Source organism: Phalaenopsis equestris, unplaced genomic scaffold (genome assembly GCF_001263595.1).
Source record: "Phalaenopsis equestris unplaced genomic scaffold, ASM126359v1 Scaffold001093, whole genome shotgun sequence".
NCBI lineage: Eukaryota > Viridiplantae > Streptophyta > Magnoliopsida > Asparagales > Orchidaceae > Phalaenopsis > Phalaenopsis equestris.
Genome location: NW_018165532.1, coordinates 150,479 through 174,785, shown reverse-complemented (window position 1 = coordinate 174,785; position 24,307 = coordinate 150,479). Strand labels below are relative to the sequence as shown.

General features: G+C 37.8%; 1 protein-coding gene and 1 pseudogene across 1 annotated transcript in view; both read left to right on the top strand.

Moving 5' to 3' along the window:
* The window catches only part of LOC110033116, a 7,131-nt gene extending 5,770 nt beyond the window's left edge, over window positions 1-1,361 (top strand). Inside the window, exons 3-4 of the mRNA XM_020736986.1 lie at window positions 301-622; window positions 1,127-1,361. Coding sequence (XP_020592645.1) covers window positions 301-622; window positions 1,127-1,361 — 557 coding nt within the window. The remainder of the gene's footprint in view (window positions 1-300; window positions 623-1,126) is intronic.
* Window positions 1,131-24,307, top strand: LOC110033115 (annotated as a pseudogene).

The window sequence follows — 24,307 nt, the reverse complement described above, 5'->3', positions numbered from 1 at the left end:
AGTTGTGAACCATCAATCATTCACTGTGATATAAAGCCAAGCAACATCCTACTTGATAATGACATGATTGCGCATGTAGGAGATTTTGGACTTTTTCAAATTCTTTATCATTCTATGAGTATGTGTCTTCAAGTTGCTCTGATAAAAATGAAGTCAAAGGAACTATTGGCTATGTTGCCCATGGTGATGTGATGATTTCTCTTCTTTATGATATAAATAATCTTGTCATAATTTTTTGATATTTAATGGCCTTTTAAACTAGTATTTATTTATAAAAATTTGTTCTCATTTTATTTGTAGAAAATGGTGAAGCAGCTCGCCCAACAACCTCTACAGATGTTTATAGTTTTGGAATAATACTACTAGAGATGCTTACCAGAAGAAGGCCTACTGATCATATTTTTAACTACAACTTGAATCTGTATAACTATGTCAGAATGGTATTTCCTCATAGAATCAACAACATCATAGATCTTAAAATGTTTACTGAAGAGGAAAGACAAACTAACAAATGGAGTTGCCAAAACATCAACAATTGCTTGCTTTCCTTAGCAGAAGTTGGTCTCTCTTGCTCAGCTACATTACCAGAGGAAAGGCCATCCATGAGAGAAGTCTCTACAAAGTTACGTGCAATTAGGGCTGTCAACCTTCAAATCAATGGAAATATTGAGATCTCCTAGGAAGATCAAGCCAATAAAAAAGAAATAAGAATTATTATGTCAATCAGTTTATGTTTTATTAATAGTTTGCTTAGGCCTCTACCTTCTTATAATTATGATATTAATAAACTTGTATTGTTAATTAAACAATTTAAGCCGCACTTGCCGCAACGAAATATTAACTATTTTTAATAGATTTATTTTAACATCTTTTATACCAATAGTTATATATATTTCCTCAAATTTTATACATACTTTCTTTCCTTGGTGTATTAAAAATCGATCAAATGTGCCAAATTTAAGCTAAAGGAGTGCTTTCAAATTTACCAAATCTTTATACTGCGTTCAAGTTACATCCAACTAAATGCTTATTTTTAAAATTATTAGCCTTTTATTTACATTACATCCATAATACAACTAAAATGCTCTAGAATATTCTTTATAACATTGTCTAAAAATTTTTGCAGGTTTGTCACCATTGTCGTCCCTCGTCTTTTTCCCTCATTGCAAAAGTATAAATCATCAAATACATTAAAACCTCGTGTGCGTTATTTTGATGTAGTAGGAAAAATTTGTCTATTAAGTTCATGTGCATGTGTTCCAACGTGCTGTAGAAAGCCTGCAAAAAAAGTTCTCATGTGTTTTGTTGCAATGCAGCAAAGAAGTTCTCTTCCTCCGATTTTTCTCAGCCCCTTGTATTAAATTGGGCTAATTTGCCTTGCTCGATCTTGTACGAAGGTATCTCACAAAATTGCTGAAGTGCTTGCTTGTATGTATTTTTTTAGCATTTTTCATAGCGTGATAGAGATGACGATAAAATGGGATTGTCAATTTAGTCCCACACATTTTGTTAGCATGACAAGTAAAGCCTATTCTATTTGTGTTTGCTTTTGCAGGTTCTAAAACTCAAACCTGCATGAAAACTAGCCATAGCCATACATATATTTTTAATGTCAGGGGCAGTTCATTTTTTTTATCAAGTACCTTCCCCATTGCAAAGGTCACACTGATCTGTTTAGGACGGCGGTGTGGTGGTGGCATTATTACAGTTTTATTTTGTTTGGATAAACTTCATTTTTATAACTTTTTTTAAATGGTGCCATTGAATCCTACGATTTTCCACCGATCTGAATTAAGAACAGTGGCAGCGCCCAAACAGACCCACAGGCTGCCATACTTCAGCCTCCAGGAGTACACAATTTAAGCAAAATGATTTAATTAAAAATACAGCTGAATGAGATAAATAAGATTTTAAATATGAATTGATAATGGTCAAATTATAAAATAAATGAGAAATTATTAGCGCTGCCAGGCCCGGCCGGTCAATACGAAGAGAGGAGATATTAGTACATGCTTTTCATAATGCATGTTAATTAAAAAATAAAAAAGTTTAGAAGAGATAAGAATTCATATTTTTTTAATATTTATTTTCTCAATAAAGTAAATATCACGTGGGTTATGGATCGAACACGTGGCCGCTGGAACAATCCGAGGCACTCGGATGCATTTTAAGCCTATGTTCCTTCCTCCCCTGTCTCCTCCTATCTCATCCAACAAAATAGCAATGTCCAGAACTCATCTAAAGCTTCTTCTTCTGTTATGCATTCTGCTCATATGGCCCGGCTTTCTCGAATCAGCCAACAATATCGTTACTCATCTTCCGGGATTTGAAGGCAGACTCCCTTTCTAATTGGAAACAGGGTGAGCGCTTTTACGTGTTCTCAATTTTTCATACTTTTCCTGCTCTAAATTTTTGTTTCCGCTCATATAGAAACACCAATTAATGTGCATAGGTAATAGTGAAGTTGATCGGCGGTTAGATTTTATTCATAAATGTTACATGTATGTGTCTATGAAGGTATGTAACAGTCGATGAGGTTCGCGGCGCACAAATTTTCTACTATTTCGTAGAATCGGAGAAGAGCCCGAAGGTGGATCCATTGCTAATATGGCTCACCGGCGGCCCTAGCTGCTCCTCCTTAACCGCGCTAACTAAGGAAGTTGGTGAGCTTTTTAAGCTTTTGTTGCTACATTTTTTTTTTAAATGTTGGGGTTAAAACTATGACTACTGTTAAAGTGGTTAACAATTTTATAGTTAAAGATATCTAATTGTTTTGGGTCGCGAAAATAAGCCTAGATTCAATCATGCCGCATGAATCCTATCCTATTTTATTATTAAGTCCAACTTTTCCACTGTTTTGTGCTAAATCCTTGATTTACTAAGTTTTAGGGGAAGTAGGATTTAAATGATTTACACTTCTCTTTATTGTGGCTCTTATTCTACTTATTTTAAAATTCTAAATCTTGAAAATTGATGCATGCCGAAAGGTCCCCGCGGTTGAGTCATAAATTTAGCGTTGTAGCTTTACAAAAAAATCCAACAAACACATAGTTAAAAAGTAGTAAGTAGGAGGAGACTCCTTAATTTTTTTTTTGCGGAAAACCATGAAAAAATGAAAAAATCACGGGGTCTAGCCCAATTGTAACAATGCACAATGAATGGTGATTATACATGTCCACTTGTCTCCTGATTTTGGGAATATGGAGCTACAAAGGTGATCGTTATAAATGTGCAACAGTGTTTCAATAATAATTGTTGTAGTCTGGTTGTAATGAATTTTTTCATCAGTGATAATGTGCTACAAGGGGCGTAGTCGATTGCTAGAGAGACAACAGACATCCATGAATGTTGCAGGCGATGGTCGTAGCATCAACTTGTCGTATAGGCAATAGTTTTTGTGCATTGGGATTCAATCGTTGCCTTCCTTGCTAGTCAAGATCGAGGTCGGTGAAGCGGGATAAAACTCGTGTGGTGTAGGGAAGAGATGACAGTGTTGATTGTAGAGAGGAATCCAGTGTGAGGCATGGAGGAGCGACAGATGTTCATGAACAGAAGACGTGAGTAGTGCTTGCGTGAAAAGAGAAGCTCGAGTGACATTCTTGCGGTGAAACAACCAGAGGGTTTTAAAGATTTCTGTATGTCATGACCTTGTCATTGTTGCTAAATGAAAGTAGTCGTGAAGGAGAGAAATTTGGTTCTATACGAAGGCTGAGGAATAATTACATTGGTGATACAGGAGAAGAGTCGCATGAGACTGCACTTTGAGCCAAGCAGATTTCCAAGTACGTGATTAGCCTTGGCTGCATCAAGCTCGGGTGTGACAGGTGCCCAGGGGGAGACCCACAAGTGCTACAACTGTGAAGAAGTGAGACACTTGAGTATGGCTTGTCCAAAACCACCCAAGGAAAGAAAGACATGTGGACGTGAACAACTTAGAGGCCGTGACCGTAATAGTGATGGCCCAACGGGTGGAAGAGGAGACTACCAGGCAAATATGATGATATCAAAGAACAAGAAAAAGATATGGGTAGTCTTTATAGATTAGGATTACAAGTTACTTAAGATGTTGAAGAGGAAGTAGAGAGCGGAAAATAATGTGACTGAGAATGCTTTCACCTTGTTGTCATCCAAGGGGAACATTACTAGTTATGTTCACTCAGCAAAAGGTACTCATGATACACATGTTCTTGTCTCTATATTCACCACAAGATCACCCGAATGTATAGTAGATTCTAGTGCATTTCGACATGTGATAGGTGCTACTAGTGAGTTCTCTTCCTATACTCATCTGACAATTCCATAGAGCATTCAGACTGTTTATGGTAGAACACAACACATGGTTGGTAAGGGTATAGTGTGGTGTACTGATTGTATGACTTTACTAATATTTTACGTGTTCTTCCCTTTCTAGTGAACCTTTTTATTCATTGGTGTCTTTATACTCCAACTAAAATGTGTTGTTTCATTTGATATTCCAAAGTTGATCTTTTAAAAGAAGGGGACTCGCCAAAGGCTTGAGGCTGACGCATGACATAGTGGACTCTGGTACTTGGATAGAGAGGGGATGGACTCAGGCTGTCATCAATGGTTGAGAATGGTTTGGCAGGAGAATCTGAGAGGATTGTGGAGGATGTTTTGTTGCTACTTCACATACGAATAAGACACTCTTTGTTTAGTCAATTGAGTCATTTGTATTCATTATTATATGAAAAGTCAAGTAAAAAAAATTGTGTGATGCTTGTGAGTTTGGTAAGTATACCATGAGCTCTTTTGTTAGTTATGGTAAAAAGAGTTCTTATGTTTTTGATTTGGTGCATTCAGTTGTATGGGAACTTTGTTCTACAACCTCTATGGATGGTTACAAATATTTTGTGACTTCTATTGATTGTTTTTCTCGTGTTACTCAACCATATCTAATGAGAAACAAAAGAGATGTGTTTACCTATTTTAAATACTTTCACTGGGCGATTCAGCCTCAGTATAGTGTCGTAGTTGATCTTTTAAGGTCTGATAATAAAACATAGTATACCAACATGACATTTGGGAAAACTTATCAGCCCAAATGATATAGTATCAAACCACATATTCATACACATCGACACAAAACACAGTAGCAAAGAAGAAGAATAGACACCTTTTAGAGGTAGCACGGAGTATGTGATCTCAATGAATGTCCCAAAGCAATTGTAAGGGCAAGCAGTTTCGACATCAACTTAATCGATCAATAGAATGTTTTTGAGAGTGCTGGATTGGAAGACTCCTTGTCAGTTGTTGAAAAGAGATAATAATGAGATCCTCTCATTGAAGTTTTTTAGCAGTGTATGTTTTGTGAAGGACAACAAACCATCAATATGGAAACTATATCCTAGAGTTGTGAAGTGTGTTTTGTGGGTTATTTTCCACCTAAAAGGGATATGTTTATTGGAGTTTGATAGAGAAAATACTATTATGAGCATGGATGTGTCATTTAGAGAGTTCGAACCTTAATATACCGTGGAGGTGACATCTCCTTTCGGTGACTCATCAAATATTGCATGTATGAGGCGTGAGAGGGAGAGTAGTGATGGTCAGAGATTGGTGCATGTGGAAACGATGTCTTGTCCCGTTGAGTGGGAAGGGTCAACTGTAGAAGAGCCGAAATATGAGTAAAATGAATCCAAAGGTGGAGGGATTCAAGCTTAAATGGAGATGAGAATGTATACAATAAGGAGGAGGCAGAATGAGGGAACAGTATCTAACGTGTCACTTGTGTCATCAAGTCCCTTGTCTCGATCTACCCCGACTCCTGAGACACCTACACCTTCCCCTTCAGAATCTGATTGCCCGGGTGATATGATTCCTCTCTCTTCTCCTCTCACTCCCATGACTTTAAGGAGGATCTCGCAGCATTGCGGGCTATTTTCCTGATTTTTTTGTTTCTCACATGACATTTGCTCGGTTTGTCTCATTTTCTAACATGTAATGTGTATATGAAGCATTCATTGCACCTTTAGACACTATTTCTATACCCAAGTCTTGGTAGGTAGCTAAAAAAATTTCAAAGTGGAAGACTGTCATGTTGGAGAAACTTGGTGCTCTCGATAAGAATAAGAAGTGGGAGATAGTACCATCACATGCGGGAAAGGGCCATTGGATTTTCATGGTAAAACAAAAATCAAAAGGGAAAGTGGAGCGTTACAAGACACGATTGGTGGCGAAATGAGACTATCAGACATATGACATTGATTATGACGAGACTTGCAGCTGTAGTGAGATGAGCACAGTGAGGGCACTGGTTTTTTTTATTGTGAATGGTGGGTAGAGATTACTCCAACTCGATGTGAAGAATGTTTTTCTTCATGGTGAGTTACTAAAGGAGGTGTATGAGCGTACCACTAAAATTCAACACAAGTCAAATAGTGGGCAATGTGTACAAACTCAAGAAGTTGCTTTATGGCTTGAAGCAGTCTCCTTGAGCATGGTTTGACAAATTCAGAAAAATTATAGCGGACATGGGATATCAGTAGATCAATGTCGATCATCTGGTGTTCTTTCGTCAAAATGGTGGTCACACCATGCTTGTTGTGTATGTTAATAACATCATTATCATTGATAATAATAAGGCAGAGATTATTCAACTAAATGTTAGATTGGAAAAAGATTTTAAGGTGAAGTTTCTTGGACAGTTCAGATATTTTCTTGGGATTGAGTTGACTCATGGGCCAAAGGAGATGATCTTATCTTAGAGAAAGTATATATAATATTTTCTCACAGAAATAGATATACTGGGATGCAAGCATGTAGCCTCTTCAATTGATCACAAGGTTAAGTTGAGTGCAGAGGCGGGAGAGCCAGTTGATCACGAGAGATATAAGAGATTGGTTGGTCGTCTGGTCTATCTAAGTCACACGCGTCCTGAAATCTCATTGGCAGTGAACGTGGTGAGCCGCTATATGCATTATCCTAAGAAGGTTCATATGGATGAACTGTATCGGATTATGAGATAAGTGAAGAGTTTATCAGGGAAGGGGTTGATCTTTAGGCAGAATGGGCATGTAGACATTAAGGGCTATTGTGATGTTGGCTGGGCGAATTGTGCAGATTACGGAAGATCCATCTCAGGATATATTGCATTTTTGTAGGGGACAACTTGGTCGCTTGGAAGAGCAAGAAATAATTGTAGTAGCAAGGTCAACAACAGAGGCAGAATATAAGGCCATGGCCTCGCTACTACAGTTTATCAGGGAAGGGGTTGATCTTCAGGCAAAATGGGCATGTAGACATTGAGGGTTATTGTGATGCTAACTGGGCGAAGTGTGCAGATTACGGAAGATCCATCTCAGGATATTGTATGTTCGTAGGGGACAACTTGGTCGCTTGGAAGAGCAAGAAATAATCTGTAGCAACGAGGTCAACAGCAGATGCAGAATATAGGGCCATGGCTTTAACAGTTGTCGAGATGATGTGGCTTAGAGCCTTGTTTGTCAGCAATCAGCATTTCCAACAACCCGATGCAACATGATAGAACCAAACATGTGGAGATTGATTGATTCTTCATTAAGGAAAAGCTCAATAACCGACTATTGGAGCTAAGTCATGCCCCCTAGAGAGCAAGTGGTTGGCTGCCTCACTAAAGGACTTAGTTCTTTAGAATTGTGTAGATTATGTAACAAGATGGGCTTATTAGATATCTCTTGCCCATCTTGAGGGGGAATGTTGAAATTTGTATTTTACTTTGAGGTCCAATTGTAAATAGAAAACATAGAAGAAGTATAGCGGTTATTTGTATAAGGTTTGTATGGCTCTATAGAAACCCAACTCATGATTGAAAAAAGTAATCATTTCTTTAAAATCATTTCTTCTGTTGATCTCTGTTATTGTTACTGTGATCAATAACTGTCCACTCCATTGTTTTATCCAAGCTCCATATGGGATTAAAGGTCCAAAATATTATCCAAGAATAAGTTTTAATTATATTATAAAAGAATTTGACTATTTGTAAATCTATATGATAGCACCTAAAGGATGTATTACTATTTACTACAACTCGTGGTTCATGTAGTTAAAAACAGAATATTTTAAACAAAAATCTTTTTCTCTAATCTTCGGTTATTATTTGTAAAATATTTGTATGGCTTTATAGAAGCCCAACTCAAGAATGAGAAAAGTAATTATTGCTTCAAAATCATTTCTTTGGTTGATCTCTGTTAATTTTATTGTGATCAATAACTTTCCACACCATTGTTTTATCCAAGCTGCCATATGGGGCTAAAAAGGTCCAAAATATTATCCAAGAATAAGTTTTAATGATATCTTCAATGAATTTGACTATTTGTAAATCTATATGATAGCAGATAAAGGATGTATTACTATTTACTATAACTCGTGGTTCATATAGAAAACAGTATTTAAACTGAGAACTTTTTCTCCAATCTTCAGTTATTATTTATTTTTTCTTTGGTTTTCTTTTCTATCAATTTATCCGAAACCAAATTCCGCAGAGAATATTAAAGAAGGTACTTTATGTTACAGATAAATGATTCATTCTGATAATTTATGTATAGGACCACTACTTTTTAAAAAGGCTCCTTATAATGCAAGTGAACAAATCATTCCCACGTTTGTCTCTAATCCTTACTCTTGGACGAAGGTGGGAAGTTTGATTTTATCCGGCAATTAAAGTAATTTTCCAATATCAACGGCTGGTCATAGAAGCTCTTGAATTTCTCAGCTTAGCAGCATCATTTTCGTTGATGTTCCAGTTGGTACTGGATTCTAATTCTCAGCAAGCTCTGAAAATCATTACAGTGATGATCAATTTTTTTCTGATGAAGTTTACAGATTCATAAAAAAGGTAGGGCCCATAAATTTTACAGATTTATGAGTTGTATATTTCAGATCTCTTTGATAGACATTCTTCTTGTAATTCATGATTGAGAAAAACCTTGCATTCATTGACTGGAGTTTTCAAATTAGCCAAAAATCTATTCCAGGTTACAGCAGAAACCCTAGTGTCACTTCTGCATAAATTTGTTTTCTTCAATGGCGATGTTTCTTCATATAACTTTTACAGAAACTCGTAATCATTCATGCATTTGATTTAAATCTCACATGATTTCACCTTCAAAAAATTACAGTGGTTTATGGATCACCCTCATTTCATGTCGAATCCTTTCTATGTTGCTGGTGACTCCTATGTTATACCAATTGTTGCTGAAAAAATTGCAGAGGTTAAATTTTTTTCTTTTTTCAATTAAGAAAATCAAACACTTGATATTGTTTTGTTTACTAATGCAATCCAAGTAATTTTAACCCACAGGAAATGATGCAGGGCAGCAGCCAATTCTCAACCTCAAGGTGTGTTAGCATACCTTTGTTATGTTGTAATGGTGATAGTTTTACAACAGTTTTATTGCTGGATCCCAACCAACTTAATATTTTAGCCAAATTTTCAGCATAAATAAACTTGCAGGCAGAACCATGTTATCATTTATATTTCAGTGGCTTGCAATGGTGAATTATTTCAGGGTTATTTAGCTGGTAATCCGGTCACAGATGACGAAGATGAGTATAGGATGGCTGTGGCTTATGGATTTGGAATAGGGATGATTTCATATGAACTCTTTTTGGTAAATTTTTTTCCGCTTTATTAGAGTATCTGATGCAATGCAAAAGATTAATTGGAGAAAATTTAGTACTCCCGATTGATTTTAGATTTCATTTCAGTTTTTATTTTATTTCATATATTATCATCTTTATTTTGAATTAAATGATAGGATTTGATTTGAAATTGGATTCATTTCTTAGAACAGAGGTTAAAGAATTAATTTTGAAGTTATCTTTCAGGCAATAAGGACAAGTTGCATTGGGGAAGAAAGCTATGTACATAGAACGAAGCCTGATTGTGCGGCAAATCTCGATATCTTTGATGGGGTAATGAATTAACCAAACTTACTTTATTAAAGCCTTATAATTTTTCTGCTTAGCAATAAATCTTTTAAAAAAATGGGAATCCTCTCATTTTGAAGCTGTCATCACTTTTAATAAATGAGTTCTATGAACCGAGCTTTAATGAATACTTTATTGCATGAACTAAATTCTTTTATCTTAATTTTTCTGCTTGTGTGAGCTTTAATTTTAATTAATTAAAAAATAATAATAATAATAACAGTAATGATGATATCCTCCTCCTCATCATCATTATTACTGTTGATGTTATTGTTATGTGTGTGCGCGTGACATGATATACAAAAATGCTTGATGACATTGTGAAGAATGAAAATCATCATATATTCTATCTCGATTGTAATTTAATCGGCTTTAATGAAAAATAGTATTAGAAACAATTAATAATTAAATTATATATGATTCGTTCAGTTAAAGTAAATTTTGAATATTTATTAACTCTATCAGTTCATTTTTACAGTTCTTGAAACAAAGTTCGTGGAAAATGTATTGTATCCCGCATGTCCTATGGATTTCGACCCATGGAAGAAGAGATCAGGCATTCCTTTAAGGAGGTCTCACCTTCTTGAAAAGAAATATGATAGACTGAACAACCCACCACCTGCTATGAATGTTAAGTGCCCAGTTAAGTAATTAATTAATTTGATTATTTGATTTCTAAATGACTCTTAGTTAACGTTATTCAGAAATATATTGATTGAAGTTGCAAGTATTTGTAGAGCTATGCTAATAATCTTGCTTACTACTGGGCAAATAACCACGCGGTGAGAGAGGCGCTTCATATCAAGGAGGTATGTGCTCCATAGATTTCGAAATGATTAATAAAATGTATTGAAGATTCAAAGACGGAGCTTTCGCTGCTAAAAGCTCTCCCTCTACTTTATAGCACATATATATTTTATAGTTTCATCCGAAATATATAGCTTGGAAAGAAATGATGCATATGATCTGGAATTTCTTGTTGCTAACCAATAACATCAAATGTTTGAGTCTCATCGTTGTGTGAAATGTAAATTTTTATGTATTGTTGATGTTCAGGGAACTGTGGAAGAATGGATAAGATGCAACTTTGATTTGACTTACAGCTACAGCATAAGGAGCAGTGCCCAGTACCACCTTAACTTTACGCGTAGGGGACATCGTGCACTTGTTTATAGGTGACTATCCTATTAATTATCTTAGCTAAACATTAATCATTATACAGAATATACTTTTCAATGCAGAAGGTACTACTTTGATATGTCAGACTCTATTTGAGGTGGCATTCTCGATTAGATTTTACTTGTTTAAAGGTTTTTAATTTTGTTTCTAATGAAAGTTCTATAGGGAGGTCTCATATTGTCTCTTGGTGAACATAAATATTGAGATATCAGTCTCGTTGACAGAATAATTCAACATTGGTTGAAAAGAAGGAATTGGCCAAATTTTTGTATGTACATTCATAACATGGGCTTAAATACGGTATTACAATGTTTTATAAAAAAAACCGTAGACTACTTCAATATTCTCTTTTTACCAATAGGAGCCTAAATAAGGTCCAATTCTCAACACTCACCTCAAGATAGGCAAAAGATATCCACTAAGCCCATCTTGTTACATAACCTAGACACATCTAATGAACTAAGTACTTTAGTGAGCCATTCAACCACTTTCTCTCTAGTGGCTACATGACTTAGCTCTATTAGCCCGTTATTCAACTTTTCCTTATGAAGAGTCTATCAATCTCCATAAGTTTGGTTCTATCATGTTGCACTGGGTTCTTGACAATGTTGATTGTTGAAGCGTTGTCACACCACAACTTCATTTGAGTTCCTTGGTCCACCTTGAGCTAGACCAACATGCTACAACTCTTAAGCCATGGCCTTATACTCTGCCTCTGTTGTTGACATTGCTACTACAGACTATTTCTTGTCCTTCGAAGAGACCAAGTTGTCCCTTACGAACATGCGATATCCTGAGGCATATCTTCTGTCATCTGCACAACTCGTCCAATCAGCATCACAAAAACCCTCAATGTCTTCCATAGGATCAACCCCTTCCCTGGTTCACTCTTCAAATACCTCAGAATCTGATTACAATGCATCTATATGAGCTCTCTTTGGATCATGCATGTAGCAGCCCACCACGCTTTTTTGCAAAAGAGATGTTGGGTCGAGTGTGACACATATAGATGAGACAACCCACTAATCTTTAATGCCTCTTATGATCAACCGTTCTCCTACCTCTGTAGTCAGGTTAGTCTTCTAATCAATTGGAGAGTCTGTAGATTTTGCACCTCAGCACGTTTGTTTTCGTGAGGAGATCTAGTACATACTTTCTCTAGGACAAGATCATCTCCTCAGGTCCACGAATCACTTCAATCTCAAGAAAGATATGAGCTTCAAGATTCTTCACCTCAAATTCATTTCTCAATATTACCTTTAGGGGGAAATCACTGCATTGCCATCACCGATGACAATGATGTCATCAATATACACAACAAGTAGAGTGTTGTGACCTTCATGTTGTCGAAAGAATACTGTATGATCTCATTGATATGTTGATATCTCATGCTCAACATAGTTTTTCTAAACATGTCAAACCAGACTCGAGAAGATTGCTTCAAGTCATACAATGACTTCCTGAGCCTACACACCCTGCCGACTGTCTGGGCTGTACCGAATCCTGGTGGTATCTTTATATACACCTTATCCAGTAACTCACCATGAAGAAATGCATTCTACAAATCAAGTTGGTATAATCTCTACCCACCATTAGGGTTGTGAATTTAGCTCAAAGATTATTAATTGCTCGAAAATTGATTTGAATTTTGGCTCAGTTCGAGATTAAATCGAAATAAACAAGTCGAGCTACGAGCTAAAACTTTGGATCGAATTTTTTTCGAGCTGACCTGGGTCAGCTTGAGATCGAATCGTTAACTATCTTATTAATGTTAGTGCTGTGAATTTAACAAATTTATATCACTTGACTATTGATTCAAATTGTGGCTCAGATCGAGATCAGATCGAAATAAATAAGTTGAGCTACGAGTCAAAATTTTGGATCAAAACTTTTTTGAGTCGTTAATAGCCATACTCACCATTCACTACAAGAGAAGCCAATGTCCTCACTGTCCATATGTCTAATTGTATCCTTTTGCCACCAGTCGTGTTTTGTACTGCTCCACCTTCCTATCTCAAGTTTGCCTAACTTTGAAGATCCACTTGCACCTAATTGTCTTTTTTCTCACTGGTAGTGACACTATCTTCCATGTTCGATTTTTATCGAGAGCATTAAGCTCTTCATACATAGTCGCTTTCCACTTGAGATTCTCCTTAGTAACCTGCCAGCACTTGGGTCTTGAAACATTGTCCAAAGATGCAATGAATGCTTCATATAAAATTGATATGTTAGAATATGAAACAAAGTTAGCAATGCATGTTCCCATGTAAAATAATCGGGAGGTTTTCCCGCATTCTTGCGAATGGTCCTTCTTAAAGTTAGGGGATTAGGAGAGGAGGAATCATATCACCTGAGAGTTCTTAGTCGGGGGTGGATAGTATAAGTGTCTTAAGAGTCAGGGAAAATCGGGATAAGGAACTGGTTGACACAAGTGGCAGTGCAAGCACTGTTGCCTCATTTTGCTTCCTTCTCTGTGTATACACAATAACTCTACTTTAGTATGAATTTCTCCTAATCCCACCTCTTGGTTCACTTTCCACATTTTTCGGTTCTTCAATTGACTCATCCAACATCACAAGATAAGACATTGCTCTCGCGTGTACACTCCTTTGCTTCATATATCTAGTGTCTGGCAAGTCACTGATGGTTGAGGACCACCTCTTGGGTGTGGTACGGTTCAAATTCTCTAAATGACGCATCCATGGTCACAAATACTCTCTTCTCTATAGGCTCCAACATGCATGTCCCTTCTGGGCAGCAGAAATAACTTAAGAACACACATTTCACTATTTTGGGATCCAATTTCTCTAATGATGGTCTGTTATCCTTCACAAAACATATATTGATAAGAAAAAGTCTTCTAATCCAACACCCTCAAAATCATTCTATTGATCAATTAAGCAGTTATCAAAACTATTTGCCCTCATAAGTGTTTTGGGATATTCATTGTGATCGTCACGCTTCGGGCTACCTCTAGAAGGCGTCTTCTTTTTCTGTGCTACTCTATTTTGTGTCGGTATGCATGGACATGTGGTTTGATGATATTTATTGGGCTGACAACTATTCAATTTTTTTTGCTGGTAAACTCTGTCCCATTATCAGACCTTACTACTTCATCTCACTGTGCACTTACAATTACAGATTGTGTTGTACCATCAGTGGTCTGGATGTTCTCTGGTACTGCTAAAGAAGTATAGGAAGAAAACTCTCTAGTAGTATTGTCACATGTCGAGATGCACCAGAATCTATTATTCATTCTGATGATATTGTGGTGGAAATAGAGGTAAAAACATGTGTATCACAAGTACTTTTGTTATAGTGAACATAAATGACAATTTTATTCCTTAATGATGACTGGTTGAAAGCATCCACAGTCATATCTTCTGCTACTTCCTGCTCCACCTTCAATATTTTCAGACACGATCCTCATTGGTAAAAATCCACACATGTCTCTCTCTCATCCTCTGTTACTATCAGATTTGCCCAGTAGCCCCTTTGCCCCTTTTTTGATCGCCAAGGCCTCTAACATGTCCATGTCCACCTATCTTTCTCCTTAGGTGACTTAGGATAAATCTTGTTTAGATATTGAATCTCACCACAGTTGTAGCACTTGCGAGTCTCCCTCTGCACAGCTATCATACCTGAGCTTGAGGCAGTCAAAGCTCATCGCGCACCCAGAAGTTCACTTAGCTCAGATTTTAGCTTTAAGCGACTCTTGTCTCGTATCATCGCAACAATAGCCTCATTCTGTGAAGGGATAGTCTCTTGAACTAGGAGGACTGATATCCTTTGATCAAAGAAAGGGTTCTAATGAGACAGAAACTGTGTAGTCCTTATATTTGCAAAGATTTCTCCTTTCTTTCACCCTTGATCACCACAGCTTGATATCAGTGAGAAGTGATCGATGTCGACCAACAGCAGCTCTAGATCTATGGAGTACTCTGAATCAATCTATCACTACGTACCACAACCTCTATCTCTTGCTAAATCTGGAATTCCCTGATGAGGCAAGCGATGGAACCATCGAGTTAAGTAACCAACTCTAAAGCAAGGCATGTGTGGTCCTCCACTCATCTCCCTTAGCATTGTCACTCTTTGGCTCGATCTCCTTCAAGTATCCCTCTGGTTTCTTACCAGAGTAGCCTCGATATGACGCGACCAACTCAGATGTGTGGTCAGTCCATCGAGCTTCAGATCCATCAGAGGGAGATCTAGCTTTACCGACGCCACTCTCGCTTTTTTGTCGTTTAAAGTCGAAGCCTCTAATCGCAACTGCTGGTTTGCTCCTGCCTCCCTTTGTGACACCTCTAATTGAGATTGCTTCGCGAGGCGTGTTTGTCTGTACTAGGGTCTAGAGTGTTCCCAAGGGGATGCATCCCACTTGGTTAATTACAACTTTGGGGTTGTCCCAGAATACTCTTGATTCAGGGAGTTTTGCTTACATTTAATGTGACAACTAGTACAGGACAATCAAATGACAGTTAATTCATAGAGGAATGCTCAAATGTTTTCAAAACTCTCACTAAGTCACGGGGTGGATAGCGAGTCTCTCACTGTCCCACTTGGGCGACAGGTTCATCGACAAACAGAGCCTAAGAAACAAACAAATCCTAACGGGGAATCTCCATACGCAAAGCATGTCCGGGTCATAAGGGCAGAAGATAAATCGTCGTATCTCAAACAAACGACAGTTCATCGGTAATCAGGTTATCAAAATAACATCAACGACAACAAGAGGAGCTATTGGGCTTAAAGTGGGTTGTAAAAAAGAAAAGAGGAGTAATCATAACAGGTTGAGGTAGCCAGTTGGGGCATCACAAACCCGTTATCTCAAGCTATTAGGATTCTCCTATGTCTACCTGGTCATGAAGGTTGTCGACCCAACACGCTCAGAGATCCCCGGTCAGCGGGTATTACAAAGCGTGACTTGTTATGAAGGGTTTTTAATAGAATGAAAGAGTGGATTATATAGAGATCTTTTCCTCAATGGTGAAGATGACAATCATCATGATTATACTTAGTCTAGTAGCAAAGGAAGATGTGCATCTGAAACGGATGGATGTAGAAGCAGCTTTCTTACATGAAGATTTGGAGGAGAAACTATACATGGTGCAACCACAAGATTATAAGGTTTCAGGAAAAGAAGGATTGGTTTGCATATTGAAAAAGAACCTCTATGACTCCGAGATAGTGATATAGGAGATTTGACCGGTTTACGTCAGAAAGCGGGAACTTGAAGTAACAGACAGACTATCTTTGTTTCATCAATCGCTTTGGTAATAGTTATATTTTGCTTCTTTTGTATGTGAATGACATGCTGATTGCATGGTCAGATATAAATGAAATCAATGACTTAAAAATGCAATTATTAAGTGAGTTTAAGATGAAAGATTTAGATCTAGTCATAAAGATGCTCAGAATGAGAATCATCAGAGACAGAAGTGTAGAAACACTGAAGTTATCTCAAACAGAGTATGTTGAGAATATCCTATAGAGGTTCAACATGTGTGAGGCAAAATCAGTTTGCAACCCCTTACGTAGCCACTTCAAACTAAGAAACTATCGTCTAACTACAAAGCAGAGCAAGCATAGATGGAGAAAACTTCTTATGCTTCAATAGTTGAAAGTTTGATGCATGCAATGATTTGTATCCTACCAGATATTGCATATGCAGTGGGTGTGATCAACAGGTACGTGGGCAATCTTGGCAGACATCTTTGGGAGGCGATAAATGGATTCTCAAGTACCTGAGAGGAATAGTCAACAGGGCACTGCTATGGAAATACTGGGATCAGTCTACAGGGATTTATATATTCACATATAACAGAAGATATGGGTAGTAGAACAAGTACAATAGGGTATATCTATATATCGGGGAACATAGTGGTGAGTTGGGTTTCCAGGTTGCAGAAGATTACTAGCAAGGAGATGATTCAGCTACATAGTTTTATGGCAGAATTAGGCAAGAAACAAGAGATTGGAAAGCTTTAAAATGATAATAGAATGCAATTCATTTTGCTAAGAACTTTATTTTTCATGACAGGACAAACTCATACGGCTAATGTACTCTCTCCTAGCAGATGGACAATTATTCTTGGAGCAGATACACACAACTCATAATTCTATGGATATGTTGATGAAGGTGGTATCTTTTGAGAAAATGAAGCTCTGCTTGGCTTCATCTGGATTTCATGAAGGTTGAGACTGGGCTGAGTTACACCAAGGTTCATGACTATGAAATTGGTACAAATGGAGGTGCAAATATGGAGGAAAAGTGCAATCAGTCTCCAAGTGGGTGATTGTTATGTTGTGGACCTGATTTGGGGCACCACATGGGAGAACCCGAGTGTTACGCGCTTCAGTGCCAAGTTTCGTTTGCTTCAGTACCCTAGTCGGGCATTCCTGCGCCCACATGAGCAAGTTAAGCACTTTTGTGTTCAACTGCTGACGCTCTGGCGCTCACGCCTCAGGCGTTCCATGCCTTTCTTACCCGAGAGATTGGCACTCTGGCGCCCACTTCTGAGTGATCCTGCGATAGGTGCGGTTGATTCTGATTTTGATTTGAGAAATATTTTTCGAGCGAAGAAATGAGATTGTTACAATGCGTAAGTTCTTTGACAAGTTCCTAATAAAGGAGAGAAGTGTTAGAGAGGAGGATTTCGTGTGAGTTTCTCTTGTCGGATCGAGAGGGAGAATTTTGAGAGAAGTACTGTTAGTTCCCTTGATTTTAAAGAGGAAATTTGAGTGTGTTCTCTATAAAGTTTCTTATTAGGTATGACACATATACCATATAAGGGACAGATGCTGGAGCGGAGCGGAAGATTCTGTCCAAATCAGGGAAATTTTCTTATGTGGGTTGGGGGTGAGGTAGAGGGGTAATTTGATAATTATATATTGTACTTCAGGGTTTTCTAGGATTATAAATAGGCTTGTATGTAATCAGAGGTGTATTCCATATTCTGTATTTTGTACTTTTTTTTAAATATTGAAAGAAAGTCGTCGCTCTGCTCCCGAGGACGTAAGCATCTTTGTCGAACCTCGTTAAATCTGTGTGTTCTTCTGGATTTGTGTCGATTCTATTTTTTCTTCACCCTCATTTCTCAACAAGTGGTGTCAGAGCGAGGTTCTAGGGTAGGGAGGAGAAATTTCGTCGGCGCAACAGGGAAGAAGAAGATTTGGCGGCTAGGCAGAGGAGTTTGGTGAATTTCGGGGCTTTGACAATTCAGCGAAGAACTTTGGCGGTTCGCGCCAGATTGTTGGTGCAGACAACAAGGAGTTCACGAAGGATTGTTTGCGGGAGGTTGCCACCAACACAGGGGTTTGCAAAGGCAAAGCCAAAGACCGTCCGCGGGACGGAATCAAGGAATCGAAGTTGTTCGGCAGTTCGGAGATGTTGCGGTTTTCCTGTTCGTGGGAAACTACAGGCTATTCGTGGGAACGTTCACTGCAGGGTATTCGCGGGAGTGATCGGGCAGCTGCCGCGCGGACTGTTCGCGGGATTACGGAGGATCATAAGGGAATCTTTTACTTCTACTAGGGGAATATTCCCCTCGGTTTTTTCCTTAATTACAAGCGGAAAGGAATTTTCTTTCCTAAGGTGTTCGGCGAGGAGCAGTTATTTCCTTTGGTGGACCGCTAGATCTGCGGAGGTTAAATTTGAAAAGGAAACCTTTCCCCTACTGGAGTTGTGTGAAGAAAGGCGAGGAATCTCCAGAGAAAGAAAATGTTTAATTAAGGAATGTGTTCAACTGCTGACGCTCTGGCGCTCACGCCTCAGGCGTTCCATGCCTTTCTTACCCGAGAGATTGGCACTCTGGCGCCCACTTCTGAGTGATCCTGCGATAGGTGCGGTTGATTCTGATTTTGATTTGAGAAATATTTTTCGAGCGAAGAAATGAGATTGTTACAATGCGTAAGTTCTTTGACAAGTTCCTAATAAAGGAGAGAAGTGTTAGAGAGGAGGATTTCGTGTGAGTTTCTCTTGTCGGATCGAGAGGGAGAATTTTGAGAGAAGTACTGTTAGTTCCCTTGATTTTAAAGAGGAAATTTGAGTGTGTTCTCTATAAAGTTTCTTATTAGGTATGACACATATACCATATAAGGGACAGATGCTGGAGCGGAGCGGAAGATTCTGTCCAAATCAGGGAAATTTTCTTATGTGGGTTGGGGGTGAGGTAGAGGGGTAATTTGATAATTATATATTGTACTTCAGGGTTTTCTAGGATTATAAATAGGCTTGTATGTAATCAGAGGTGTATTCCATATTCTGTATTTTGTACTTTTTTTTAAATATTGAAAGAAAGTCGTCGCTCTGCTCCCGAGGACGTAAGCATCTTTGTCGAACCTCGTTAAATCTGTGTGTTCTTCTGGATTTGTGTCGATTCTATTTTTTCTTCACCCTCATTTCTCAACAAGTGGTGTCAGAGCGAGGTTCTAGGGTAGGGAGGAGAAATTTCGTCGGCGCAACAGGGAAGAAGAAGATTTGGCGGCTAGGCAGAGGAGTTTGGTGAATTTCGGGGCTTTGACAATTCAGCGAAGAACTTTGGCGGTTCGCGCCAGATTGTTGGTGCAGACAACAAGGAGTTCACGAAGGATTGTTTGCGGGAGGTTGCCACCAACACAGGGGTTTGCAAAGGCAAAGCCAAAGACCGTCCGCGGGACGGAATCAAGGAATCGAAGTTGTTCGGCAGTTCGGAGATGTTGCGGTTTTCCTGTTCGTGGGAAACTACAGGCTATTCGTGGGAACGTTCACTGCAGGGTATTCGCGGGAGTGATCGGGCAGCTGCCGCGCGGACTGTTCGCGGGATTACGGAGGATCATAAGGGAATCTTTTACTTCTACTAGGGGAATATTCCCCTCGGTTTTTTCCTTAATTACAAGCGGAAAGGAATTTTCTTTCCTAAGGTGTTCGGCGAGGAGCAGTTATTTCCTTTGGTGGACCGCTAGATCTGCGGAGGTTAAATTTGAAAAGGAAACCTTTCCCCTACTGGAGTTGTGTGAAGAAAGGCGAGGAATCTCCAGAGAAAGAAAATGTTTAATTAAGGAAACTTAATTAAGATTTTCTTTGCTGGAGGCTGCGGAGAAGGAAATTGGAAGTTCTGATTTTATTTCTTTGTGGGAAAAAGAAAAATTTTTGAAATTCAATTAGTTAAAGGAAATATTTTAGATAATGAAGACTTAATTAAGGAAATATTTCAATTTTTTCTTTTCAAAAAAAAATTTGTTGTTTTTCTAAAAAATTTAATTAAGATAACTTAATTAAGGGAACTTAATTAAGGGAATTTTTCAATCCTTCTTTTATTTTTGAAAAGATTCTGAGCAAGGATTTGTAAAATAAGTTGTTGCAGTATCAATTTCAAATGACAACTTTTGGTGCAAAATTCGAGGTGGTGAAGTTTGATGAAACTTGTAACTTTGGATTGTGGCAAATAAGATTAAATTTGTTGGCTCAACAGAGAATCTTGAAAGCTTTGCGGACAACAAAAGTAGATGTCATAGAGGATGAAGATTAGGAAGAATTGCAACAAGCGGCAACAACCATACTTTTATGTCTGACATATGAGGTTATGCATCACGTGATGAATCTAAAATCTCCAGGGGAGATATAGATATAGAAGAAATTAAAAACTCAGTTTATGGTTAAATCTTTGACGAATATATTGTATCTGAAGGAAAAACTGTATGGGTTGAAGATGCAAGAAGGTTCTGATCTGGCACAGCATGTTAATGACTTCAATCAAATTATAACAGATTTATCACGTCTTGATGTGACTATTGAGGATGAAGATCGAACGATGATATTGTTGTGTTCATTATCTTCTTCTTATGAACACCTGGTGACTATTCTTACATATGGGAAATAAACTTTCAAAGTTGATGAGATATTTGCAACATTATTGGCTCACAACCAGCAGAAGCAGAATGCAGGGGAAAACTCTCATAGTGACAGTTTATATGTGAAGAGTAAGCAAGATCGTGGAAGGAAGAAAGATGAGGGTTCTAGAAGGCGAAATTCTAGATCCAAGTCCAAAGACAAAAAAACAATTCATTGCTACAATTCCAAGAAGTCATGTCATATGAATAGAGATTGTCCAAAGGTGAAGAAACAGACTGGGGAGAAAGGTGATGCATTATCAAAGTGTAAATGTGGTGCAGAGTGACAATTCAGATTGCAGTGATGACGATATGCTTTCAATTTCATCAATTCAGTTCACAGGTGCATGGATTCTTGATTCAGGGTATTTTTATCACATAACACGTAACAGTGAGTGATTTACTTCATACAGATTAATTAATTCTGGCTCAGTCTACTTAGATGATGATAGATGCTGCAATATTGTTGGTATTGAAGAAATCAGAATTAAGATGTATGATGACACAGTTAAAACGTTATGTGAAGTCAGACATATTATAGATCTAAAAAAGAATTTAATTTCTTTGGACACTTTACATAGAAATGATTTCATTTCTAATGCAGATGAGGATAGGAAAATCATCAGAATTGTTAAGGGTGCACTGACAGTGATGAAAGGAATGTTAACTGCAGACAATATCTACAAACTGTTGGGGAGTACAGTTGTAAGTGGAGTTCATTCTGTGGAGTCAGATGATGATAGTACAAAGCTATGATATATGCGCCTGGGTCATCTCAGTGAATGTGGGATGGTGGAATTGCATAGAAGAAACTTGTTGCATGGTGTTAAAAGCTGCAAGCTCGACCTTTGTAAGTTCTGTGTTCTTGGAAAACAGACTAGAGTCAGTTTTATGACTAGAAAACACAAAACTGAAGGGATTCTTGATTATGTGCATTCTGATATATGGGGTTTTACCAGAGAATCGTCATTGGGAGGATCTCAGTATTTTTTTACCTTTATTAATGATTTCTCCAGGAAAGTTTGGGTGTATTTCTTGAAACAGAAATCTGAATTTTTTCTAAATTCAAGTTGTAGAAAGCTGAGGTGGAGAACCAAACTGACAGAAAGATCAAGTATTTGAGATTCGATAATAGCACGGAGTACACATATTCGCAGTTTCAGAAGTTCTGTGAGAAGCATGAGATTCAGAGATATTTTTCAGTGCGCAAGACACAACAACAGAATGATGTGACAGAACGGATGAACAAGTCCTTAACTGAAAGGGCAAAATGTTTGAGACTGAATGAAGGGCTTCATAAAAGTTTCTGGACAGAGACTATGAATATGACATGTTATCTCATCAGTAGATCACCTCGGGCATCATTGGGTGGCAAGGTCGCAAAAGAGGTATAGATAGGTAATCCAGTTAAATTCGATCATTTACGGATTTTTGGTTGTCCTGCTTGTGTGCATGTACCTGAAGATGAAAGATCAAAACTTGATGCAAAATCCAAGAAGTGTATCTTTCTGGGCTATAAGAAAGGTGTGAAAGGATACAAGTTTTGAGATCCGATTGCAAAGAAGATGGTGATCAGCAGAGATGTAGTTTTTGATGAAAAGTCCATGTTACAGTAGAATCAAGACAAGCAAGAGAACAATTCCATTTCAGATGCAGTGCATATGTATTTAGAACAACATTCAGAAACAGCTTAGAGAGTTGAATGTTCAAATCCAACACCTGATGATTCCATTCCAAATAATCTGCAGAATTATAATTTAGCCAGTGACAGACTGAGAGACACCAATATAAGGTCTCCTAGCAGATTGTGTTATGAAGACTTGGTCTCTTGTGCACTTCTCATCATCTCATCGATCCAACCACTTTTCAAGGAGCTATCACTAGCAAAGAAAAAGAGAAATAAATTCATTGTAAAAAATTTTTGATGGCGTGGCTCTGACTTTTTCCTTAAATCCTCATATGTTTTTTTTTATTGTCTTTGTTGAGTTTCCGTTCATATTTTTTGTTCCGGTTTTCTCGACTATGTGTGATTCTATTCCGTGGTGTGGTTTAGATTTAAGTTGAATAGTATAAAGGGGAATGTTCATCCTAGCAATAGTTGACTCAACTTTACCAAATGATTTTTGTCAGTAGCTATGTGTCATGGCATCCATTGGGATCTTGTAGATTTTGGGTGAATGATTCGCGAAGGGACAATTTCAAGTCAAACTGGCTGATTCGGTTTCATTGTTTTCAAAACTTTAGTTGAAACATCCACTGTGATATCTGCTTCTTGGGGAAAGGGAATTGAAGTTTGCATGATTGACGAAACTCACTTTCACCCACCCCAATTCATAAGCTTATAAGTGAGATTCAACCACTTGTATTTTCTGCACTTGATATATTGTCAATCATTCGACTTGGAATTAAATCCAAAACTTCAGATAACACATTCATGGTGGCTTCAAATCCCATGACATACTCGGTGGGATTGATGGTTGTTTCCCCTTTGATCCTTCAATTGAGAAACTTAACATTTTGGCGGTGGACACGATTCAATTTGATCTTACATATCAAAACACTTGATGAGCATATTTTACTATAATCACTGCTACGTACTTCGTTTATCTGCACATACATAAGCTTTATCTTTATGCAAATAATCATAAATTGCACTGATTCCCTAAAGAAGAAATAGAAGTCCCCTCTGAAAGGGAAGCTTATATTCTTACATCACATGCACATATACAATACAAATCCCCAAATTTCTTCGAGTCCTCACTATCTTCTATCCTGGAGTTAGCCTTTGTGATTTAGACATGACTTTTCTCAAAATGACAGTGGTGACCTTGACATGCTCGTTCCCTTTCAAAGCACTACAAAATGGATAAGATCCTTAAAGCTTCCAGTCAGGGATAAATGGAGATCAAGGCATGTCGATGATCAAGTTGCCGGGTGAGCTCTTTTTCTTCTTCTTTTTTTCAACCTTAGTTTTTTTCTGTCAGATATTACATTTTCTAGTGATTGTGGTTAATTGATTGATTAATGATTGTAATGATTTTCCTTAAAAACTTAAGATATACAGAGCTATACTCAGGGAATCTAACCTATGCCACCGTTAAGGTAAATATTGTTGGAAAAATGATTTTCAAATAAATATATTTTCTAGGTTTTGTTGTGTGCATGTAGGGCGGGAGCCACGCGGTGCCATCTAATAGGCCAAAACAGTGCTTCGCCTTGTTTGAGAGGTGGCTTTCCGGTGAACCTCTTTGATTTGATTTGCCGGAGAAACTTTTTTTTTTTTTTTTTTAATTGGATAAATATTTGGGGAATCAGTGGGAGAACATGA